This window comes from Emys orbicularis, chromosome 12 (genome assembly GCF_028017835.1).
Source record: "Emys orbicularis isolate rEmyOrb1 chromosome 12, rEmyOrb1.hap1, whole genome shotgun sequence".
In the NCBI taxonomy this organism is placed as follows: domain Eukaryota; kingdom Metazoa; phylum Chordata; order Testudines; family Emydidae; genus Emys; species Emys orbicularis.
In genome coordinates this window covers 6,143,290-6,164,775 of record NC_088694.1, presented here as the reverse complement: position 1 = coordinate 6,164,775, position 21,486 = coordinate 6,143,290, and the positions used below count along the sequence as shown (strand labels likewise).

General features: G+C 46.3%; 1 protein-coding gene across 1 annotated transcript in view; it reads left to right on the top strand.

The window, feature by feature from the left end:
- COL20A1 (collagen type XX alpha 1 chain) overlaps window positions 1–21,486 on the top strand; it is a 94,125-nt gene that overhangs the window by 24,933 nt on the left and 47,706 nt on the right. The window contains exons 11-17 of the mRNA XM_065414696.1: window positions 876–1,005; window positions 2,786–2,928; window positions 6,319–6,442; window positions 7,186–7,325; window positions 7,903–8,032; window positions 12,401–12,543; window positions 14,376–14,508. Of these exons, the coding sequence (XP_065270768.1) occupies window positions 876–1,005; window positions 2,786–2,928; window positions 6,319–6,442; window positions 7,186–7,325; window positions 7,903–8,032; window positions 12,401–12,543; window positions 14,376–14,508 (943 nt within the window). The remainder of the gene's footprint in view (window positions 1–875; window positions 1,006–2,785; window positions 2,929–6,318; window positions 6,443–7,185; window positions 7,326–7,902; window positions 8,033–12,400; window positions 12,544–14,375; window positions 14,509–21,486) is intronic.

Genomic DNA, 21,486 nt, shown 5'->3' with positions numbered 1-21,486 from the left:
TTTTCTCTTCTCTCCCTTGCCTCATCCTCATCACCTCATTTATAGGCTGTCTAAGCTCTTCAGGGCAGGGACCTTCCCTTCATTCTTATTTGTAAAGTATCTTGCATACTGTCGGAAACATAGAAGTAATAATAAGGTGCCCTGGCTGAAACTTTCAGGGCCTTGCTATTGGTAGTTCTTCCTCAGTTGCAATTGTATAACCCCATTGACTTGAGTGGGGTTGGGCAGCCTTTGGCTCAGTAAATATATACCTCCACCCAGAGGCTTTCATCTGAGCAGACAGCCCTGGTTTGTGATTCCCTGCATGGCTGCCACGCTCTTTGGCATGTTCCTACTGTTACTATGATTTGCTGTGGTTGCAAAGTACTCTAGGGAAATAGATTCTGAGTCTCTCAGCTGCCATCCCCACTCTTCAGTCTATATTTGCTTAAATTCTCCTTTCCTGGCATGCTGCCATTGCTATCTCGGTAGAGTTTATTTCCCCCCTCCCCCCAGCTACAAGAGGGTTGGTGCAACTAACCTAAATAACAGAGCTGGTTCCTATCTGCAGCATGGGGCAGTGATGTCACCAGCAGAGATGCTCCCACGTCACACTGAGCATGAACCAGTGACTCATGGTGGATGCTGTGGATCAGAAAAATAAACTAAAAAGCTTTATTTATTGAAGGCCTCTTATTCCTTTATTGGGGGCAGGCAGGAAGGCGTCTAGAGTGACGCTAGCTAGTATGAAGTTACAAGGGCTTTCAGCCTTCGTGTTCAAGGCACAGCACGGTCACTAGGTATAGTTGTGGCTGGTGCTGGTTTGTTTGATTGCTTCCTCTGCTACACAACTCCTGATGCCACAACTTCTTACAGCCTTTCTCTGTGTTTTTCAGGTAGTTTTAGATGGATCTGCCTCCTCCACCCAGCTTGTCAATTTGACCTCGCACACAGAATACCTGGTTTCAGTGTTTCCTATTTATGAAAATGCCGTTGGAGATGGGCTGAGGGGCATCACTTGGACATGTAGGTCATGAGTAGAGAGCACTAGTCTAGCCTTCACTGCATCCCTCTCTGCTTTGTACAGCTTCTCTCTTCCCATGTCCCAAGCATCTTTCACTCCCTTCCTTCGGCCCAGTTCTCTCTGTGCTGATTTCCTCATCGCCTCAGCACTTCCCCACCTCCCAAGTGGTTGCCCCATGTATAGGGTATGTCTGAATAAGCTCTTTAAGCAGGCTATGGATATAGGTGATACCCTATTTTTTAAAAAAAGTGTGTGTGGGAATCTTGATGCTTCAGGCAAAATCCCCTTTGACTTCAGTAAGTGTTTTTGCATGACTGAGGTAAATCAGGACTTCTGGAGATAATGTTTGACCGTAAACAAAATGAACGTTCTTCAGGGGAGAAAATTAGCTATTTAGTATTCTGGCAGGAAGAAACAATGTTACCCAGATAGACTGGACTCAGCCTCAAGCTTTTTGTTGTGGTTGTGTTGTTTTTATAATTAAGCTCTGTACATTTACTCAGCCATTCCTGGATCACATTCTCAGGATTGAATTAGAAGATGCTAATAGAATGACATCCCATCCCAGGAGTTTTGTGCCTGGAAGCATGGTACACATGCTCATATACCCTCCTACACATGCTTCCCTTAAGGATTTTTTTTTTTGGCTTGTTCACCCACTGCTGCTCTTCTTTTAAAATGTTGGAGATCCTTGCTGTTCCCTTGTGATGCAATAATTGAAAAAGGGAGATTTTTGTGCTAGGATTTTCCCCAGAACGTCCCCCGAAGGGTCAAGAAAGAGCCAATTTAAAAATAGATATTGCAAATGCATTCATGCCGTTAAACACTGAGACTGACTGGGGCTGATTGGTGTGAGCCAGGGGGAAGAACTCTGGGTCGGCTGCTGAAACTTGCAAAGGCAGAGACAAGCCTCATGAGGTAGATGTTTTACAGGTACTGCTATTAGGGAGCAAGCTGTGCCTTTAGATTGCCCTGCTGTGACTATATCAATTTCTAGAAAGGCTTTTGATCCCGTTGCTTCTGATTTTTCCCCTCTGTTCCAAATGGTAATTAATTTGTATTGTGGAAGTGTCTAGGAGACCAGGACCCCATTGTGCTAGGTAGTGTGTTCACACTCTTACTTGGCCCAAAGATCTTACAAGCTAAGTGTAAGGCAAGAGCCAAGAGGTAGATACAGATAGGGGAGCACAATGAGACAAGATTGGTTGGTATGATAGGCAGTCGTCTCAGCTGCCTAACTGCTGTCAAATTTGTTCAAAGGTTTCCAAGTCTTCATACCTTCTCTGCATGTTGTTTCTTTTTTATTGCTAATATTTGCCAAACAATATCTATCTTGAAGGAAAGTTTGGAGTTAAATGACCACGTGACAAGGAAAGATTGTGATGGGAGTGATACATTTCTGATTTTTTTTTTGCCCCAGATCCCTAAGTGGCCCCCTCAAGGATTGAACTCACAACACTGGGTTTAGCAGGCCAATGCTCAAACCACTGAGCTATCCCTCCCCCCATGTGGATGTCTTTGTTCCACATGTCAAAGATATGCCCCGCCAACAGGAACAGCCAATAAGGCCTTCTGACTGGATTCTGATGATTCTCTGTTATAGAAGCATCATATACACATCTCCTAAAATAGCTTTAACCTAACTGTTTTGCTCTGATGTACAGTTTCTATAACCTTGAATCTTTGTGTGTGTGTGTGTGTGCGGGTGACGGGAGGGGTTAAGGATAGAAATGATCAACTGCCTTGTGAATCTTTTTGTTACGTTTTCCTTCATCTGAGTAGCTTTGTCACCACCCCTTTCCCTGAGAGTGTCTGAAGTGAGCCATAACCATCTAAGACTGAGCTGGCAGCCGGCAAGTGGAGCTACTCAGTACCTGGTGCTCTGTTCAGCGGCCCCCAATGGAGCGGAGGATGATACCAAAGAGGTATAGCTGAAGATAGTTATAATTATTCCTTTTGCCGCACTGGATATAGTCAGACATACGGGGCCCAAACTTAAATCCCAGGTCTGCATGAGAATTACTCAACTGACTTTCATTTAAATCTCTTGTAAGTCAAAGTGGATCTGAATCAATGCAGGCTTTGGGAAGGTTCAGATCTGCAAACTTCCTGGCTACCCGCTATTACTATAAAGGTCTGAGTGGAAGCCCTGGGTCTAAACATGGAATTCAAGAAAGTTTGGATCTGGATCCAAACTTTTGTGGAGTGAGCCCATATTTAGACATAACAATCCGTGTCTTTTATACAGCACTTTTCATCAGTAGATCTCAAAGTGGCTTACAAAGGAGGTCAGGATTATTATCTCCATTTTACAGATGGGGAAAACTGAGGGAAAAAGACTTGCTCAAGGTCACCCAGCAGGCCAGTGGCAGACTGAGGAGTTGAGCCCAGGTCACTTAAGTCCCAGTCCAGTGCCCTATTGACTTGCTATACAAAAATGAAACAAATGTTTTGGGTTTCAAAATGTAGATTTGGCAGGTTAGTTTTTATTTACTTAAATATGACTCACTCTTATGGCTTTGTATAAACCTTAAATAATACCATACAGTAGAAATGAGGAGAAAAGGAGCTCTCAGCTCATCTAATCCAACATGCATTTTTAATGAACGATCTCAAACATGTACAAAATGATGTGCTTGGAGCCTGATATCTTGTCAAAAAAAATCTATGGCTTCCTTGCTCGGTGTTGAGAAGAAGCGTGGTCTAGTAGGTGGAGCTTGAGGCTGGAAGCCAGGCCTTCCAAGGCTCTGCCACTTATTCTCTGGGTGGACTTGGGCAAGTTGTGTAACTGTTGTGTAACTGCTCTGCCTTGGTTTCCCTACCTAATAAAATGGGGATAGTAACGCTTGCAACTCAGGGTTGCTCTGAAGATTCAGTAGTTCGGGCTTCTACTGCACTTTTGCTCTCAGTATTTCAGTATAGAAATGGTATCTTTAAGATTTGATATTGGGATGGTTGAACAGGGGTAACTTTTTTTTATATATGTTCCTGGGCAGTCCCACAATTATCCCACCTGCCTCGCACAGAAATTAAAGCACTAAAGCTATGGGCCACCCACGAAGGAGTTAATTAACTTGGTGTGTCCAGCAAATGCTTCCCACTCCATCAAATTTTAGTCTTTCCATTAAAACCTCCTAGAATGTTTCTCAGATTACGAGGCAGGTATTGATTTTTTGCAATAAGCGGCATTGTAAAACAAGCTGTCCTGCGCATGTTAAGTGGGTGCAGTTCTGCTCTGGAAGCAGTAGATGGTGCCAATCCTGCTGTAATGAACAAGTATAAAAATGGGAAAGCCAAGGAAAAGGTTTGTTTTGTGGGTTTTTTTGTTTGTTTTGTGGGGTTTTTTTGGGGGGGGGGGGTTCTTCTTCTGAAAGCGTAGCTCTTCAAGTCTCTCTCAGGAAATGGGATATCATGTTCTTTGCATAGACGCAAATTCATAACCACTCTGCACATCCCTGCCATCTCTAGTGTAAAGCATTTTACATCACAAATGTAGAATGGTGAAACTGTGAGAACTCTCTTCTTTGCAGTCATTTGTTGAGTCCTGTCTTCAGTCATTCTTCCCCAATGGGTATCCTGCTTGGGCCTTGGCAGGCTGAGAACTTTGCGTTCTCCCATGGAATCTTAGAGACAGTTCATTTGAACAACTGGATCCTGTGAGAATCCATCTCTTCCCCTAATCTTTGTGCTGTGATGTTTTTCTGTGCTGAATATCTGTGAATGAAAGAGATGGTGATCTGTCTGTTATGATACCTTCTCCATGCTCACAAAGGATCAGATTTTTATTTTTAATTTGTATTTTTTTACTGCAGTGTGTATTGTCCCTGCATGCAATCTGGGCTACTAGAGCTGACCGAAAAATGTCCATCTATTTATTTTTTTCAATATCCTTTTTGTTTTTGTTTTTTAAAAAATCATTAAAAAAAATGAAATTTTTGCCTAAAATATTTTAGGTTTTTGTCAAAAAAAACCCCAAACCCATTTTCAGTAAACTGATTTTTTTTTGGCCTTTGGAGGAAAACCTGAATAGCTTTAATGAAAATGAAAACTAATTTTTATTTTCAATTAAGTATTTCTCAGGAAAAATAATCATTGCTTTCCCCACTGTAGTTCTACCACCCCTAACCTAAGCAAGCTGGATTAGCATTCATTTCTATTTAGCAGAATTGTACACCCAGAAGCAAGGGCAGAGTGTGGTGAACGGGGGGGAGGCGTGATGTATAGTAGGGCTGGGCAGAAAATGGTTTTACCATTCCACAAGTACTTTTGAGATTTCAAAAATGTTTCCCATCCCAAATTGGGACAAAAAGTCAAAATCTCAAAATTTTTGCAACCCGACAGACTGGGAAAAAAAAATCCAGTTTGTCTCAACCATAGGGGTTAGAAGGGACCAAAAGGGTCATCTAGTCTACCCCCCTGCCAGGATGCAGGATTTGTTGCGCCTCAACCATCCGAGACCGGCTAGCCAGCCTCTTTTTGAGAACATTCTTTGGAAACCAGTCAAAACATTTTGATTTGATTTTGACCCTTTTCTCTGTTAACCATTTTTTAAGTATAAATTAAGTTAAATTTGAAATGAGTCACTTTGAACCAAGAAACTGAAGGGTTTTTTTGTTTAGAAAATATCAGAATAGGATATTTCAACTTTTTTTTTTAAGTTGGAAAACTAGTCGAAACCAACCTTTTTTTGTGAACTGTTTTGGTTTTAACAAATTGGTATTTTTTGGGTGGAAAAAATATTCCGGTGAAAAATTCCCAGCCAGCTGTAGAGTTTGCATACACTGTGCATGATGTCTGTTGGGTTGGGTGGTGGAGAAGCATTGACCACGACACAGCTACGTGGCTGGTGAAGAGTGTTACAAGTACTATTTAATGATATGTCTTACAGCTGGAGCTGGGTGTATCACTCTGAGCTGGAGAAGACCTACTCACTCCAGCTTTCATTGAGCTAGCATGCTAGAAATAGTGTGGCCATGGTAACACGGGCAGAGGAAAGCCGTGGCATGTTAGCCATCCTGAGTACAAATCTGCCCTACCCCTGTGGATATGTACTTAAAGCAGCTAGCCAGGCTGCATTCTATTCATAGTAGCTAGCTCAAGGACAGCCAGTGCAAATTTGTCTTCTTGAGCTGGGAATCACACCCCCAGCTTGAAGTGCAGACGTACCCAAAGAGACAGCCAAGCTGTGGCCTTAGACTCCTGTCTCTGCAACCCTGCTTTGCTCTTGGTTTGTTAGAGGATGCTACGGGGAGCCAACCATGGCAGAGCCTCACCCCAGAATACCTCTCTGAGCGTCACTCTTTATCCTGTGGTAGGTGAAAGTGGAACAGCCTGAGGTTCTGCTGGATGGGCTGTCTCCCAGCACTGAGTACTCTGTAGCGGTGTATGCCATGGACGGGGAAGAGGCGAGTGATCCAGCCGGCATCCAGGAAACCACCTGTAAGTTTTACTTCCTTCTCTGCCTCAGCTGACCCTTAGGCAGGAGCATAAGTGGTTTAATGAATGGTGCACAATTGGCAAGAGAGACTTATTAACTGAGATGCTTCGCGTATTTTTCACATAGCTTGTAAACAGGCTCCCTCTTCCCTGGCTAATGCTAAATGTAGGTGGTTCTCTGAGGCTACCTCTAGTTGTATGATAAGCTTTCTCATGAACAACTCCAGTCTGGGGTACAGGGCTGTGAAAGTGAGTGGTTCTGTCCAGGCAAACTGTGACTGAATCTCCTTGAAATTCAGAATGGGGAAGTCAGATCTGGATCCAAACTGCTCCCAATTTTGGGGTGTTCAGAACTGAAGTTACCTATCTGCGTCTATCTTTATCCACCTGGGTTCTCGTACCGCACCCACCGCCATGGCATCTGAGCACCTATCCCAGCAGGTTTGACCCACTGTAGGAATAGGACCAGGGACAAAATTAGGATCAGGATCTAGACTGGAAGCTCCTGAGAGTTTTGAGCTCTTTGGGGAGTAGGTGGCTTGATTTGACCCTTTCTCTACCCATAAACCAGTCATTCTCCCAGGGCATCATATAGACCTGTGTAACAATGAAATCAGAAACTCTTTCATCTCGCAGTGGGAAAAGTCCAGTAGTTAAGAGGCAGGTAGCAGCAGGAGGCAACCAGTGACTTTACAAGTATAGCCTTAAAAATCTTCACCACATCCTTTTGCTAATTATTGTTGCAGTGGCACTGAGCCCTCCTAGACACCTGAGTTTCTCTGAGGTCAGCCATGGGTCTGTCAAGGTCAGCTGGGCTGCGGCTTCGCGTGCTGTGAGAGCTCACCGTGTGACCTACAACTCAAGCAGAGGGAACAATGCCGGGGAGGCAAGTCCTTGCTTAGGGGACACGGGAATGTGCTAAAACCGGGAGAACGGCGGCAGAGTGCGAATGCGGTGTTAACTCCAATGACTCGGCTGTGGAGTTACTCCGGGTGTACATTTGTGTAACCGAGAACAGAATGTAGCCCTGTCGGACTTGATTAGTCAGTTGGTTTATACCTGTGCAAGGGTATAAAGACAGGGTAATAGGGAAACAGCCCTGCCCTAGCCGTAGTGCTATCCTATCTATCCTTTTAGCACAGCGGGAACATACAGGCAGGCGCTTCCATAGGCCCTTCTGAATTTCCTCACATGGTCCAAACCCTTCATATGGAGTCACGCATCCTAGGTGTGGCTCTAATAAAACCCTCCCCATCTTTCCTTTTGCATAAGAGGCACCATCACCGTGTGCTGTCAAGAACTCTGCTGTCTCCTGACAGAGGCTGCTCACATACCTGCAGCGTTTTAACAATGATGGTGCCTCGAAACGGGAGGGTTTGGGGGCAACTATCCCGAATTCCAAGTCCCTCTTTGCCCTTGCTCCGTGCTACAATCCTGACCCTGGTGTTTCTGTTTCACTGCAGGTTGAAGTTCCCAGCAGTGCATCATCCACTGTGCTGAGACCTCTGTCCTCTCTCACCCAGTACTTCATTAATGTCAGCTCCGTTTATAATGAAGGCGAATCCTTTCCGCTTACAGGCAATGTTACCACATGTAAGTAGGGCAGAGGCAGAGTATGAGGGTCAATAGGTGTTTGGTTCAAGGTCCATTATAAAGTTTGGTGCCTAGCTGCCAGCCAGCCAAAAGTTTAGATGTGGACCCAGATGCCAAAGTTCCGGGATGTTCACCGCTGCTGTTTTCTGGTTCCAACAAATCTTAGACCTCAGAGCAAATTGAGGCTGAAATTTGTTGAGTTCTGCCAGGTTTCTACCTGAAGACTTAAATCCCTCCTCAGAGTCTCTCTCTGCCCATGTCAGGGCAGGTTTTTTCCTCCCAAACTTGGCCAAAATTCAGCCCAATGTGGCCAAAAGTCTCATTGGCACTGAACCTGGTTCTTACTGGGATTCAAAACCCTCATTAAATAGATTGCTTTAATAGGGTCCTTCTAAACAGTCACTCATTTTGCTGGGAAATCTTTACCAGGCTACCGGAATTTCCAAATGCGTGGTAGCCTTGAAATTAACTTTTGTAGCCATTGGAAGTTGGACAGTAACCATCTGAATGATACATAGATTTGAGAAAACGACACCTAACTGTGATCCTCCATTGGGAGCATTTGCCCTCAGTAAAGTCTGTTGCTCAAATCCTGCTTTTATTTATAGATGCAATGACTTGGAGACAGAAGGGACCATTCTGACCAGCTCTTCTGGCCTTCTGCATAGCAGAGGACACAGAATTTCACCCCGTAATTCCTGCTCCGAGCCCACTGGTTTGGATTTGACCTAGACCAGCTCATTTAGAAAGATAGTCTTTAAGTTAGCTCTGCTTGAATAAGAGAAAAGTTAGGGGAGAAAAAATCATTTGGGGTCAAGCAAAAATGTTCTGTTCAACCCAAAACAAAACATTTCATTTTGGGCAGGAGGGATAGCTCAGTGGTTTGAGCATTGGCCTGCTAAACTCAGGCTTGTGAGCTCAATCCTTGAGGGGGCCATTTAGGGAACTGGGGTAAAAAACTGTCTGGGGATTGGTCCTGCTTTGAGCAGCGGGTTGGACTAGATGACCTTCTGAGGTCCCTTCCAACCCTGATATTCTATGATTTACATTTCAAACTTTTAACATTTTTGATTTTTTTTTCAAATAAAAATGAAGGAAATTTCTAAACAAAAAGCTGTTTTGAACTGAAAAATTGAAACATTTAGAAAATATTGAAACATGTTTCAGCTTTTTCAGAATATTTTGTGAGGGGTGGGGTTGACATGAACAAACTGGTGACAGTGACAGGGATTTGTTAAATGTTTTTGGTGTCCCCCAATTTGCATCTTTTGTTGAAAAAAGGTTCAGACACACAATTTCATCCAGCTGTATTTTGAAGCCCGTTGAATTCAGTGGAGTTACTCTAGGGTTTATGTGGGTGCAGTTGGGAACAGAATATGTCCCTGTGTCTGAGGGTACGTTTACTGTGGAGCTGGAGGTGTAATTTCTGACTGGGGTAGATGTACAGGTGCTAGTTTTGATTGAGCCAGCATGTTAAAAATAGATGTGTAGCCACGGGTGGTGGGAATAGCTAGCCACCTGTGTGAATACGTAGGGTCCTGGGCAGGATTGTACTCAGGGCAGCTAGCCCGTCCCTCTCCTTGTGCTGCCGTGGGTACGTGTCTATTTTTAGCACTGGTAGGTGAGAGCAAGCACTCGTATGTCTACCCAAGCTGGAAATGACACCTCCAGTGTCGACGTACCTCTCTGTCATCCAGGACGGGATTGTAAAGGATGAACTCCTCTGGGATGGCCCCTCAAGGAGAACTGGTTAGAGGCGCTGGCTGACAGCTCTTGAAGAAGCCTGGAGAATGATGGTGTTTGTGTCTGTCAATCTCTCCTGAGGATTATGTAATCAGCAGAAACTATTAATTTTCCATTTGCAAAGGCGAGCCAGTACTTGATGCTGGTTTGTTACGATGGGCAAGCCCTTGGAAGTCTCCTGTTTGCAGTAGCAGAGTCCTCATCCATTTACGTACGCCTCCAACTCCCGGCCGCTCGTTACCCTGCTGGGCCTCACCAGCACTGCAGGAACGGTGTGCAGCTCTGCGCGGTGGGCAGGCCATACTCTGCTGTCTCCCGAGCTCTGTTAAGTGTAGTCAGGGCAGTCAGGGGACTGCTAATGGGATGGAGCCTTTGACCTCCAGGTCACTGCAGAGCTTTGTAACAGCTCTAGAAAGATTTGGCACAGGCTCCCAGCAGCACTTTTTCCTCCTCCCTCTTCCCTGATGGTGGGAGGGGGACCAGGGGGCACCCCCAGTTTGTACCATTGAGAGCTGCATTAAGTTCCATAGAGGGCGGCGCCTTATTTGTATAGGAAAACTCTGCAAGTGAAGCAGATAAATACAGTCGTCCCTTTTCTGCTGGGGAAATAATAACACCGGAATTAATAAATAACTCTGTCATTCAAAGGGTGTGTGTCTTCTCCCTCCTTTGGTCCCCACCTCTTCCATCCCAAACAGTTCTTTCTCATGTTATCCCTCTGCCTTGCAATCATTTTCTATCTCCTTTAGTTGATTACTCTTGTCTTTCCCTTTCTCTGACCCTTTTTTCCTTTGTATGCTTTGTTCCCTTTCCCTCCATCCCATTCCCCTCCCCTCCACCTGGGGGTCTCTCCCTCAGTCACTTTCCTGGTTCCTCCCATATACATTTCATTTTGTCCCTCCCTAAATCATTGACCTGCCTCCTCCAGCACTTTCCACCTGTTTCTGATTCCAGTTCTCACACCATCACTAGCTGCTTTATCCTGTTTTTTTGCTGCGTATGTGAGAGCCTGGAAGCTTTTAGCTGGTCTACTACTCCTTCCCTCAAGTGGATGCGACTCCCTGTTTCCCAATCACCAGAGTGGGACAGCAAATTGAAAAAGGCCATTGAAAATATTTGTAAAGGAAAGTTGAAATGCAGAATAAGTCTCACCATTTTAGGGGAAAAACAGACACATAGAAGCCTGCCTTAATTCTTATTATACAGTACCCAATGGATCACAGCTAGGTCTGGGTAAATCATTTGCAAGAATTAAGTTATTCAGATAATTCCTCCTGCTTTCCCATTTGTGAATCATCCGCAAACAGATGGTGACATTCTGACATTCCAGCAGTCAGCCCCTCTGCCCCTTTCCTGGGTTCTTGCAGGCTTTGGTAGCCACAGCTTTGGTACTGGGAAGGAATATTTTCCCATATCACAGGTGTGGCTGAGGCTGGTGGGTTTTTTCGCCTTCCTTGCTGTGAAACCTAGGGGTTGGGTTTTGGGCAACTGGAGGGCTGAAATTCTCCCCTTCCCAGAGGGCACAGCTGGGAGCTATGGGAGAGTCGTTTAGTTATTGCAACTTCTGGCAGGGGCCCAGTGCTGGAACTTGCTGATTTAGGCTCCAGATCTAAAGAGGTAACACAGTGGGCATCCCAAGAGCATCATCTTATGAGATGGGGGCATCATGTCTAACCCCCTAGGGACACAGGACACTAGACCAGGGGGACCATTCCACCAATGCACTTTACGGCAGTGCTGGCTGGGAGGTCAAAGTCCTCTCTTGCTTCAACCCCGAAAGGGGGAGGGATGTGGGTGGAGGCTCGCAGGGAATCACCTAGTGTGATGACTGGCTACCCCCACGGTGGGAGCACCCCAAGAATTGGCAAAGGATCGAGGGGTTGTCAAGTGACTGCACTGAGCTGTCCCTCGACAGGAACCTTGGATGTAATTTGACTAATAAACTTGCAGCCTGGTTAAAACCCTTCACACGTGTCCTTGCTACCTCTCCTGCAGTGAGCACACCAAACTGGGTGGGTACCTGTGCATTCAGGCTTAAAATGTGCATGTGTTAGAATATTCGCAGAGAGCGAACCCAATGGAGGGGGTGTAAAAGCCATCAGGGCAAAACTCAAACAAATCTTTGCAGGATTTGTGTGTGCGTCCATCTGTATTATTTATAAGCCGAGATGGGTCTGCTGCATTGTATGCTTGTCTATACCGTGCCTCGCCCAAGCTGCCGCTGGGAGTCCTGTGAACTCTTAGAAGCGCTAAAGTTTAAACAAATTCATCCAAAATTATAAAAGTAAGGAAGACCCCCGAAAAGACACTCTTGCCTCTCCGGGAGTTTAGCACATGGCATAATACTAACCTCTTTGTCCTTGAAAGCCACTCCCGGCATCTTCCCGCTCCCAGCGCCAGCACTGCACATGTCCTCTCGCAAATACAATAATCATCTGTAATTAGTGTTTACAAATATTTTATCCATGTCCCTCATGATGAGCTGTTGTCATTTGGGGTCTGAAGAAGCGAATGGCAGGCTAGTGAGAGACAGCTGCCGGTGGATACTTTTCTTCCTGACCATCTGCTCTGTACCTTGGCTCTGTACAACCAGCTCCTGACGCTTGTTTTCTTGGTGTCTTTCAGTAAAGGTTCCACCACCAAGTGACCTGAAGGTGGCTGAGCTCTCAGGAAACAATGTCCAGTTGCAATGGGAAGCAGCCGCTGCCTCTGATGTCCTGATTTATCAGATTAAATGGAATGCAAGTGGAGAAGAGAGCTCCCAGGAGGTAGGGTACAATATAGGCCTGGGGAGAATGAGGTGGTGTCCTGGATTTACAGGATCTATGCTATGCCCTGGCCTTTAAGCAGTCCTGTGGGAAGATTCCTTCAGTGTGCCAGTCCTCCAAGGGGTCACACTCTGCTACAAGGGTAGACCATGGGGCCTCAATGCCTCCTAGGCTGCGCCTTGGGCTCCAGCACTCCTGTTTCTCATTGTGAGCTCTGCCCATTGTGGCAGACTCCTGCTCAGACTTTTACTCTCTTCGGGGGTCAGTGCAGTTCAACAAGTATCTGCAGTGACTCCATGCACCTTTTCAAAACAGAGAAGTGTTTATTAGTCAGCTGGAATATAGCATCAGGGAAGGGCTTAGGTTAGCATAAATAAGGCAAGGTTAAGACATAGTCCATACTGGGGAAAGCCAGGGCTCCCATGAGTCATGCTGCTGTGAGGACCATCCTCATTTCCTTCCCCTGTCACCTCCGCCCATTGTCCACCTGCTGCAAAGTCATGCTGCGGTCACATGTTCAGCCTGCCGGGAGCTCCCATTGATAAGTGCTAGTAGTTAGCTCTTTGGGGTTCCCATTGTCTCTTTAGGAGCTTCCATTGATATAGGTTGGTTCCAGCCAGTCCTTAATGACCCATTCATAGCCTCCCAGAAGCCACGTGATGAAACACCTCATGTCTCCTGCTTTGTCCCGGTGCAGCATTTTAACCTTTCTACGCCCACTGGGTGGTAGGTACAGAGTCATACAGGTAATTCATAAAAATATTACAGACAATTCCCACTTCCATCACAGACGGTGTGTTGCCTGTTTAAGGGCTGCTGGGCATGTATATATTACATGCCCTGCCAACGGCTACATGGATACTAACATGTGGTCTACAAAGTGTAGTCCTGAGTGAGGAAGTGACTGCAGACATGTGCAAGGTAACTGGAGCTTCTTGAATGAGCATCCTAAGACTTGGTATTAAAGTAACTATTAACTGTCATCAGCATATCCAGACTGCCTGGGCATCTACAGAACACTAACTAGGGCCAAATTTTGCCCTAGTTCATCTACACTTATGAAAGCTATGAGGGTAGGATTTGGCCCCAAAGTCCTGTGCCAGCATGTAGGTACCCCCTATCTTCTCCACACGCAAAATGATGGGTCAGATCCTCAGCTGGTGTGAATTACCATTGCTCCATTGACTTCAATGAAATTACATCAGTGCGCAGTACCTCAGGACGGGTGTGTGTTTGTGTGTGTGTGTGAGAGAGAATGAGAGATATCCGTAAACAAAACTACTTCCTTTTCTCTCCTCACCACCGGCTTAAACCTCAGGAGATTTTGAGCTCCTATTGTGCAATGTTCATTTAAAGTAAAAATAGGGGCTGGAGGGGGGATGGTGTAGAGTTTTGAAGACCTCTAATTCCTCAGGCGTGGCCACACAACTTTTCACAAAGCATCGTGCAGGTTCCAGAAGCAGCATCACAAAGCTGGTAACTGGAGTCAGGAGACAGTTGGGAGAGCTTCTACTTAACCCCCCCTTCTGTTTACTGGTCAACAACTTAACTGTGGCTGGGCTTTTGCAAGGATATCAGAAACATAGGTCCTGATGATAGTCACCCTGGTTGGACCATCATTTCTTTATAACTCTGCAAATACTGGGTGTCCTTATGCGAAGAGCATTCAGATCATTCTATCTGAGGTGATCAGTCCTTTTATAGGAAGAGACATGTTAGAGAACAGTGCCTCTTGTTATGAAAGGATTTGATACCATATGATGCCATACTCAACCAGGTAGTTGCAGCTGCCTGGGAACTCTACTTACATTCATTTCTCTTCTATGCTACAGCTGTCTGTTGCTGGGAACCTGGCTGTTGCCAGCTTACCAGGATTGAAAAAGAACACAGAATACCAGATATCGATTTGGGCATATTACAAGGATGGAGCTCGAAGCGACACTGTCTCTATTCTGCACAGAACCAGTAAGTGACCACCGTGAAATCTCTAGGTCTTCAGGGAAGGGAAGTCTCCGAACGAGTCACAGACCAATAACTCAGCTTTGAACAACAGGACGGCCCAGGCCTAAATGTTTAAAAGTGACTTGGGAGGCAAGGTGTGTGAGGTATTATCTTTTATTGGACCAACTAAGTGATTGGTGATTTTGGGTGACCAACCCGAGAGACCTTATAGGGTCTTGAGCACCTCCCCTCTGAAAGCCAGTCCTCTATGAAGATGTTTCAGGTGGATTAGCCAGAAATGGAGGCAGCCAATATCACTAATTGCCCTGGGGAATTTAGGTCCTAGTGAATGTATCTTTGTATAGATATTTTTAGAGGGGACAGGCAGGGTGCATGTGAAGACTTATAATATCAGTTACAGGCATGTGCTCCCGTTTCCCCCCATAAAAGCTGTGAGATGGCACCTTGGTCCTGCCCTGGAGTGATTTTTGCTTTGGTACTCTAGGGGTGAAACCCTGGCTCCATTAAAGTCAATAACAAAACTCCCTTTGCTGTCAATGGAGGCAGGATTGTCCCCTAGAACTTCTTTTGGTGACTGCTGGCCTCTGCATCTCTGATGCCTCTTGGTGAATTGATGGAAGGCTAAAATGATCCGCTTTTAGGAAGTATTTTGATCAGTGAAGAAATGTATTATAACAACATGTAAAATGGCCTTCTTATTAGACACAGCTGTAGATGAACCCACTGAGTGACTGTTCCTTGGTGATCAGGGCTCTGTCTTTTAAAAGCCTCATGGAAAAATCATCATAACCTGGGACATCTGTCTCAACATAGTCTTCCCTGTACATCCGTAGGAGTGCCCTTTAGCTGGGTGTGCATTGTATGTTCCAGGAAAGTACCACTCCATATGAAGTCGACATGTGTTTCTTAACTTCAAGTAACATGTATTGGGTGAGTCCCTAGTGCCGCAGACAGTGTGCTGGATGGCTGATGCGTTATAGATTTGCAGTCTGCTCAAGAAAGCAGGCTGGTGTTATAAGCCAATAGTTTTTGGTACCCTTGAAATGTAGTTTCCTTTTTCCCCATAAGAGGTATGATAGACCCAGGCCAGTTGGGTACAGCAGAAGGCAGATATACTGGCCACTGGATTAACAGTTTTCTGTTCCCTGACTGACCAGAGCAGGGGCTGCTCCAGGCTAATGAGAACACCTGACTCCAATTAACCTGCAAAGCGTCAGGTGAGGGCATTAAGCTAATGTGACCACCTGACTCTAATTAAGGCCCCGCTGATACTATAAAAAGGGCTCACTCCAGTCAGGCAGAGGGGAGCCAGAGGAGAGGAAGTGCGGCTGAAGGGCTGGTTAACGAAGATACCCTCAAGTTATTGATAAGGGAGCCCTAAGGTAAGGGTGAAGAAGGGAGAAGCAGGAGAGCTGTGGGGAAGTGGCCCAGGGAAATGTAGCAACTCTGGCAGTGAAAGGTTGGCTGCCAACAGCTGCTACCATTAGGGTCCCTGGGCCGGAACCTGGAGTAGAGGGTGGGCCCGGGTTCCCCCCAACCCACCACTACAGGAACACCTCCTGGGAGGGGAAGTCAGGCCCCTGTCACGACAGGAGGCTAAACTGTTCTAAAACAAGCCCTAGGGACAACAGAGACTGTGGGAGTTCTCTCACCATCCTCCTTGCTGGCTTATGATGAAAAGGGCTCAGTAGACTGTAACCCTGGCCCTAGAGAGAGAGAAGGGCTACGTGGAGGGTCACAGAGAGCCACTGAGGCTAGCATATACCACCTAGAAGTGCAGGACCCGCGGGGACAAGGTCAGAGCTCTGCCACAGAGGATATAGGATATATTGGAGTGGCTTGCACGGACTTTCTGTAGGCTGTTTAATTCGCTGTCTAGATGTTGCCTGATGAACGTTACTTGTTTATAACATACTGTCTATTAAGGAAGGCGAGGAATCATTTGGGGTCCTAATTGCTGAGTCATTCTTCATTGGGGGCACTTCCAAAAATGAGAGTGAGCCTTGCAGTCGGACTCTGCTCTAAGGGAAAGTCTGAATCTTGCTTGGTGCCGACAGAATGAAGTTTAAAAAGTGGCCTTCCCAAAGGTCCTCTTAATGAATACCCCCGTCTAATGGCTTTGTGGCCAGTGAATGGAACACGAGTCATTTAATATCTGTGATCTGCTCCTTCTCCTCTTTGTTCCCATCAGTCTTTGCAGAATAAACTCGTTCGGTCTGGTTTTGTGTTTTCTGAGTTGGGGAAGCTCCGAGTAAATGGCTGTCTTGGAATCCAAAGCCCTGCTTTTATTAATAATGAATAATAATAACGTATCCTTGCGTAAAGCTACCTCAGGCGAGCCTCCAAGCACTGTGCAGCACCAAGGTGAATTGATGCAACAGACTCACTGTGCATCATAGTGTTGTACAGGACAGAGGGATAACTGCAGCTATTTAGAGGCTTCAGTAAACAAACAGGTAGGTTTCAAGATGTGAATTCCACAATGTCAAACCTGAGCGGTGAGCTCAGACCAGATCCACAACACACAACCCACTGCAAATCTTGTTTGTGTCGTGCTTGGCATACTCAGAAGACAGGCCAAGGACAGAACTAACCCTAAGGTGTATATTTCCCATTCTTGGCTAGTGCTGGAATAAGTCTGAGAGACATTGGTGGGACAATGAAGGGGGTGCGGCTTGCACTCCTGCTGCCCATTACATATCTTTCCAATGAGTGAATAGGGGATTTTGTGTGTCATGGATATCAATCTTTCACCCGCCACTTAATTCGTGCAAAGGGCCAGATGCTCAACAAATTAGGCCAGCAGTTACACAGCCAGAGCGCATGCTTAATTTACATGTGCAATTACCCAGTTTGCACATGCAATCAAAATAAGTGCGTATGTAAACTGGGACTGGATTTTGCGTGCACAACTGGATGCCTAACGTGTTTGAAAATCTGTCTCTCAATTTAAAGGAGAAAATGCCAGTGAGGAAAAGTGAAGTAAGAGGAGGAGGTGGTTTCAAAGAGAGAGTGCAGCTCCCGGGGAGTCCCGAGAAGGCTTGTGGTCCCAATAGCTTGAAAAAGGCTAAGATGGCCGGTGTCCTGGTAGAGAGGGGAGGGACTGGCAAGGTTATGGGAAAGACTCACTCTCTCTTTTGTGGCCAAGTTCAAATGAGCATCCTTGAAAAAATCATTCAGCTTAATTGTATGATTCCTCCTCAGACCCCACTCTGACGTGCTTCTTCAAACCAAGGTTTGCGGGATGAAATACCAATGATGTGTCAAAAATCTTCCAAGCCCTCCTCCAAGTGGAAGGCTTATGTTGCATCGTAGCCAGCAGGTGCACGCATGCTGTGAGAAGAGAGAGCCTGGGTGCAGAGCGGGGTGTATATGTGGGATGAAAAGTGACTCATGCTCTTTTTGTTGTTTTTTCTCATCCCTCCATATAGGAAGAGGCTAAACCAGTAAGTTCTTTTAAAAAAAAAAAAATGGTGTGCAGCATCTTGCAAGAAATACAGCAACCTCAGGGCAGCCACTGAAGTGAGTCTCTTGCCCTAGAAGCTTGAGGCTATGTAGGAAGCGTGAGGAACACAAGCGCCTCTCTTTCTCTGTTCTCCCCAGGAGAATATGGCCTCCTTGAAGGTTAAGAGAAAAATGACTGCCTTTGTGTACTGGCTTTGCAATGTGGAACTAAATACCCCCCTTGGTGCTGAGGTGAGCACAGCGAGTTCATTTTAATCAGGACTATTTCCCTGCTCAATCCACATACAAAACTCTGTGCAGGTAGATTGTACTCAATGGACGTTGCAGGACATCTCTCTCTTGCAGACAACAGGCCCTGTCACAAAAATCCATCGCTCGGCAGGGCAGTGTGTGCTGCCTTACAAAGGGACGGTTTAGAAACAACATAGGTGTTGTAACCACCTGTTCTCTCTCGTGTTACACTTAGATTTTAGGGTCTTTGCAGCAGGGACTGTCTTTTCATTATCATTATCTAGCTCAATGGGCCCTGATCCTGGATTGGGACCTCTAGGTGCTACCACAATGCAAGTAATTGTTATTAATAGCAACACAAAAGCGCATACGCACAACCCTTTGTGCACAGTAATGGGATATCATGTAACATTGCATATCTTTTTGGGACCTATCGGAGTCTTTAATATCTGTGCCATAGACCTAATGATCTTCCTGTTTGCTCCCTTTCAAGGATTTGTAAGTCAGCTGCCATCCTTCTGCCTGAGAAGGATGGGATGGGACTCCCTTTAAAACCCACCAAGACTGTTCTTTCAAAAGCTTGGATGAGTGAAGTGAGGCATCCAGCCCCCTTTCCCTGGAGCGAAGTACTACTCCTCCACCTGAGGTTGCCACCAATCTGCTTGTCCTGAAGGACAAAATGATCAGAGTCGGACCCCCCACATTTCAATGCTTGTGTTCGAAACCACAGCAACGTGCGGTAATGCTGGGTGAGCATGAGATGATACTTCATCAGCACATTGGGACCTGGCATTATTGTCCAGCCTGGTGATTCCAAGCCCCAACCTCTTAGGAATAGGGTGTGATGTGACATTTAAAGGAATGCCTGGGAACAAACGTAGCACTCCAACTGTACAGCGAGCCTGGTTTTCCCAGTCCTAGGATTTTCCTACTCCTGACCTGGGAGTAGAACACGGGTTGGTCTGTCACCCTCTGGAGCTAACATCCACAGTGGCAAAGTCCTTAAACTTGGGCAAGCTGATGCTTAGTTTAGTAAATAAGTTTAATGAAATTAATGGCGAGGAGCGGAAATGCTGGGAAGAATCCAGAATACTGAGCAATGAGGGCAAGAGAAACTCAGCTGCATCGTGTGTGCAATAATGATGGATAAGGCTCCGAAGGGACATGTGAAATGGGCAGCAGTGCAGCTTAGCAGAGAGCTCTGGAGCTTCACTCTGATTTGAGGACATGTACATTATACCAATTAGACTGAGGAGTCCGAAGGCTGAAAACCCTCCTGTGAAGGAAGCGTGGAAAAGGTTTAAGGGGCAGCACGTGAGGCTGGCACAGATGGCACTCTCCATGTCAGAGAAACTCACTTCCTCCTGGGCAGCCTAGAAATTTGACCTTTCCCCTGTCTGTCAGATCCGTGCTGTCAGATTCTGCAGGGCCCCGGGAGCTTTCCAAGTAATTCCGACTTTGAAGTTTTCCGCTAACTTACTCTATCTTGTTAGCCTGGGTTATCTTAAAATAACGACAGGGAAACAGTGAATTGGAGGCACATCTTAGCTGAATGAAATGGTCGGTACAGGCAGCAAACCTGTGAGAGGCGCTGGGTGCTATGAAGCAGGCTGGGGGCGGTCTTGCCTAATGGTCAGGGTGGGAGGCTGGCCTTGTGGTCGGTGTGGAGGTGACGGGGCCTACTGGCCAGAGGCCAAATCAGGAGCCAAGTTACCAAGAGAGCGAGCTGGAGCCAAGCGCTGGGAATCAGGAGCAAAGGGTCAGACCCAGAGAATCAGCCAGAGCAGGGGCTGGCACCAGGAACAGGAACCAGGAACGGTGAGTCAACGGGAAGAAGCCAGGAACAAGGAGTTAGGAGCAGAGCCAGAAACCCAGCAGGCGGCGTGGAATGCTATTGAGCAGCCAGGGACCCGGTGCTGTTACAGGGCTTCAGGATGTGCCTGCTGAAGTCTTCCGCCAGTCAGGAGGTCTGGTTCATCAATTAAACTCACCTGAAGGCAGTGAACTGGGTCTGGGTTTGGCGGTGGGTCGCAGACACGGGGAGCACCCACAGAGCATGGAGTAGTACAGTTTTGTTAAGTGATAGTGCTACTGAAGGGATATTCCCTCCCTCACTGGCCTTGCATATAGGGAGTATTTTCAGAAAGTCTCCTACCATCGATTAAGCACCAGCACCGTTGGTGGAAGTGCTAGTGTAGACAAGGCACTGGCATTTTTTTACTACTGTGTCATCTAATCCCGCTCTGAGCAGGCCTAGATGATTTTGTGATGGGGAGTCTGGTGGGAACAGGTGTAATCTGGGCTCCGCTGAAACTCGCTTTCAACCTTAACTCTTTTTCTGAACGCAGCTTTTTTTGTTTGTGACTCAAGAACCTGACCTGAGCCGAGGCAGACTGCTCCCCTCCTTCACCCCAGAACAAACACACTTCGGCCTATCCTGGTTTACCTCACCTTGGGCTGCCATGCAGCAGTACCCTCAAGGCTCAGTCAATAGCTTTTGATTTGGTTTCACTAAAACAAAGCTTATTTGACCCAGGAAAGGGGAGAGAGAATCAATGAAAATGCAAAGCGAGCCACAAAGCGAGCCACAAAGCTTCCTTCAAAGCACATTCTGAGGTGACTTCAGTCCTCGCTGGGTGGGCGGAAGGGCATATTTGTGTTATAGGTAAAGCTTGAGAAGAGAGAGCTCGTATCCTGGATTCAGCCATGTCCTTGCTTGTCCTTTGGGTTCATCTGCTACATTTTTGTGTCTCTCAGTTTACCTTGCTTCCCTCTTTCCTCCTCAGACTTTCCCTTCTTAGTGCCGGCCTTGTCCCCTCTTGGTTTTCAAGACCAGACTCTAACCGTTGGGCAAGAGACCATTTAGCAACAAACTCCTTTTTTGGGTGACTCCATAGTTCTCTCTCAAGCCCTGTGATATGTTTGAACCATACGTCAAGCAGAGGTTGCCCATCCCTTTCGTGCAGTTGGCTTCCTCAGCCATTGTCTTAGGGTGTGTCTACATTGCGCTAAAAAACCCGCAGCACCAAGTCTCAGAGCCTAGGTCTATTGAGTTGGGCTCGCAGGCCTTGGGCTTTGGGGCTAAAAATTGCAGCATAGACAATTGGGCTTGGTCTGGACTCTAAGACCCTTACCACTGTAGGAGTCACATTCAGCTCAGGATATGCAATGGGAATCGCACCCAGACTTCCTATGAAACATCTTCAGAAGTCTGTGGGTGGTCCGATGAGAGTGAGCCAAGCAGTGTCACGCTCTGCAAGGCTGCTAATATTTTAGTAAGAAATT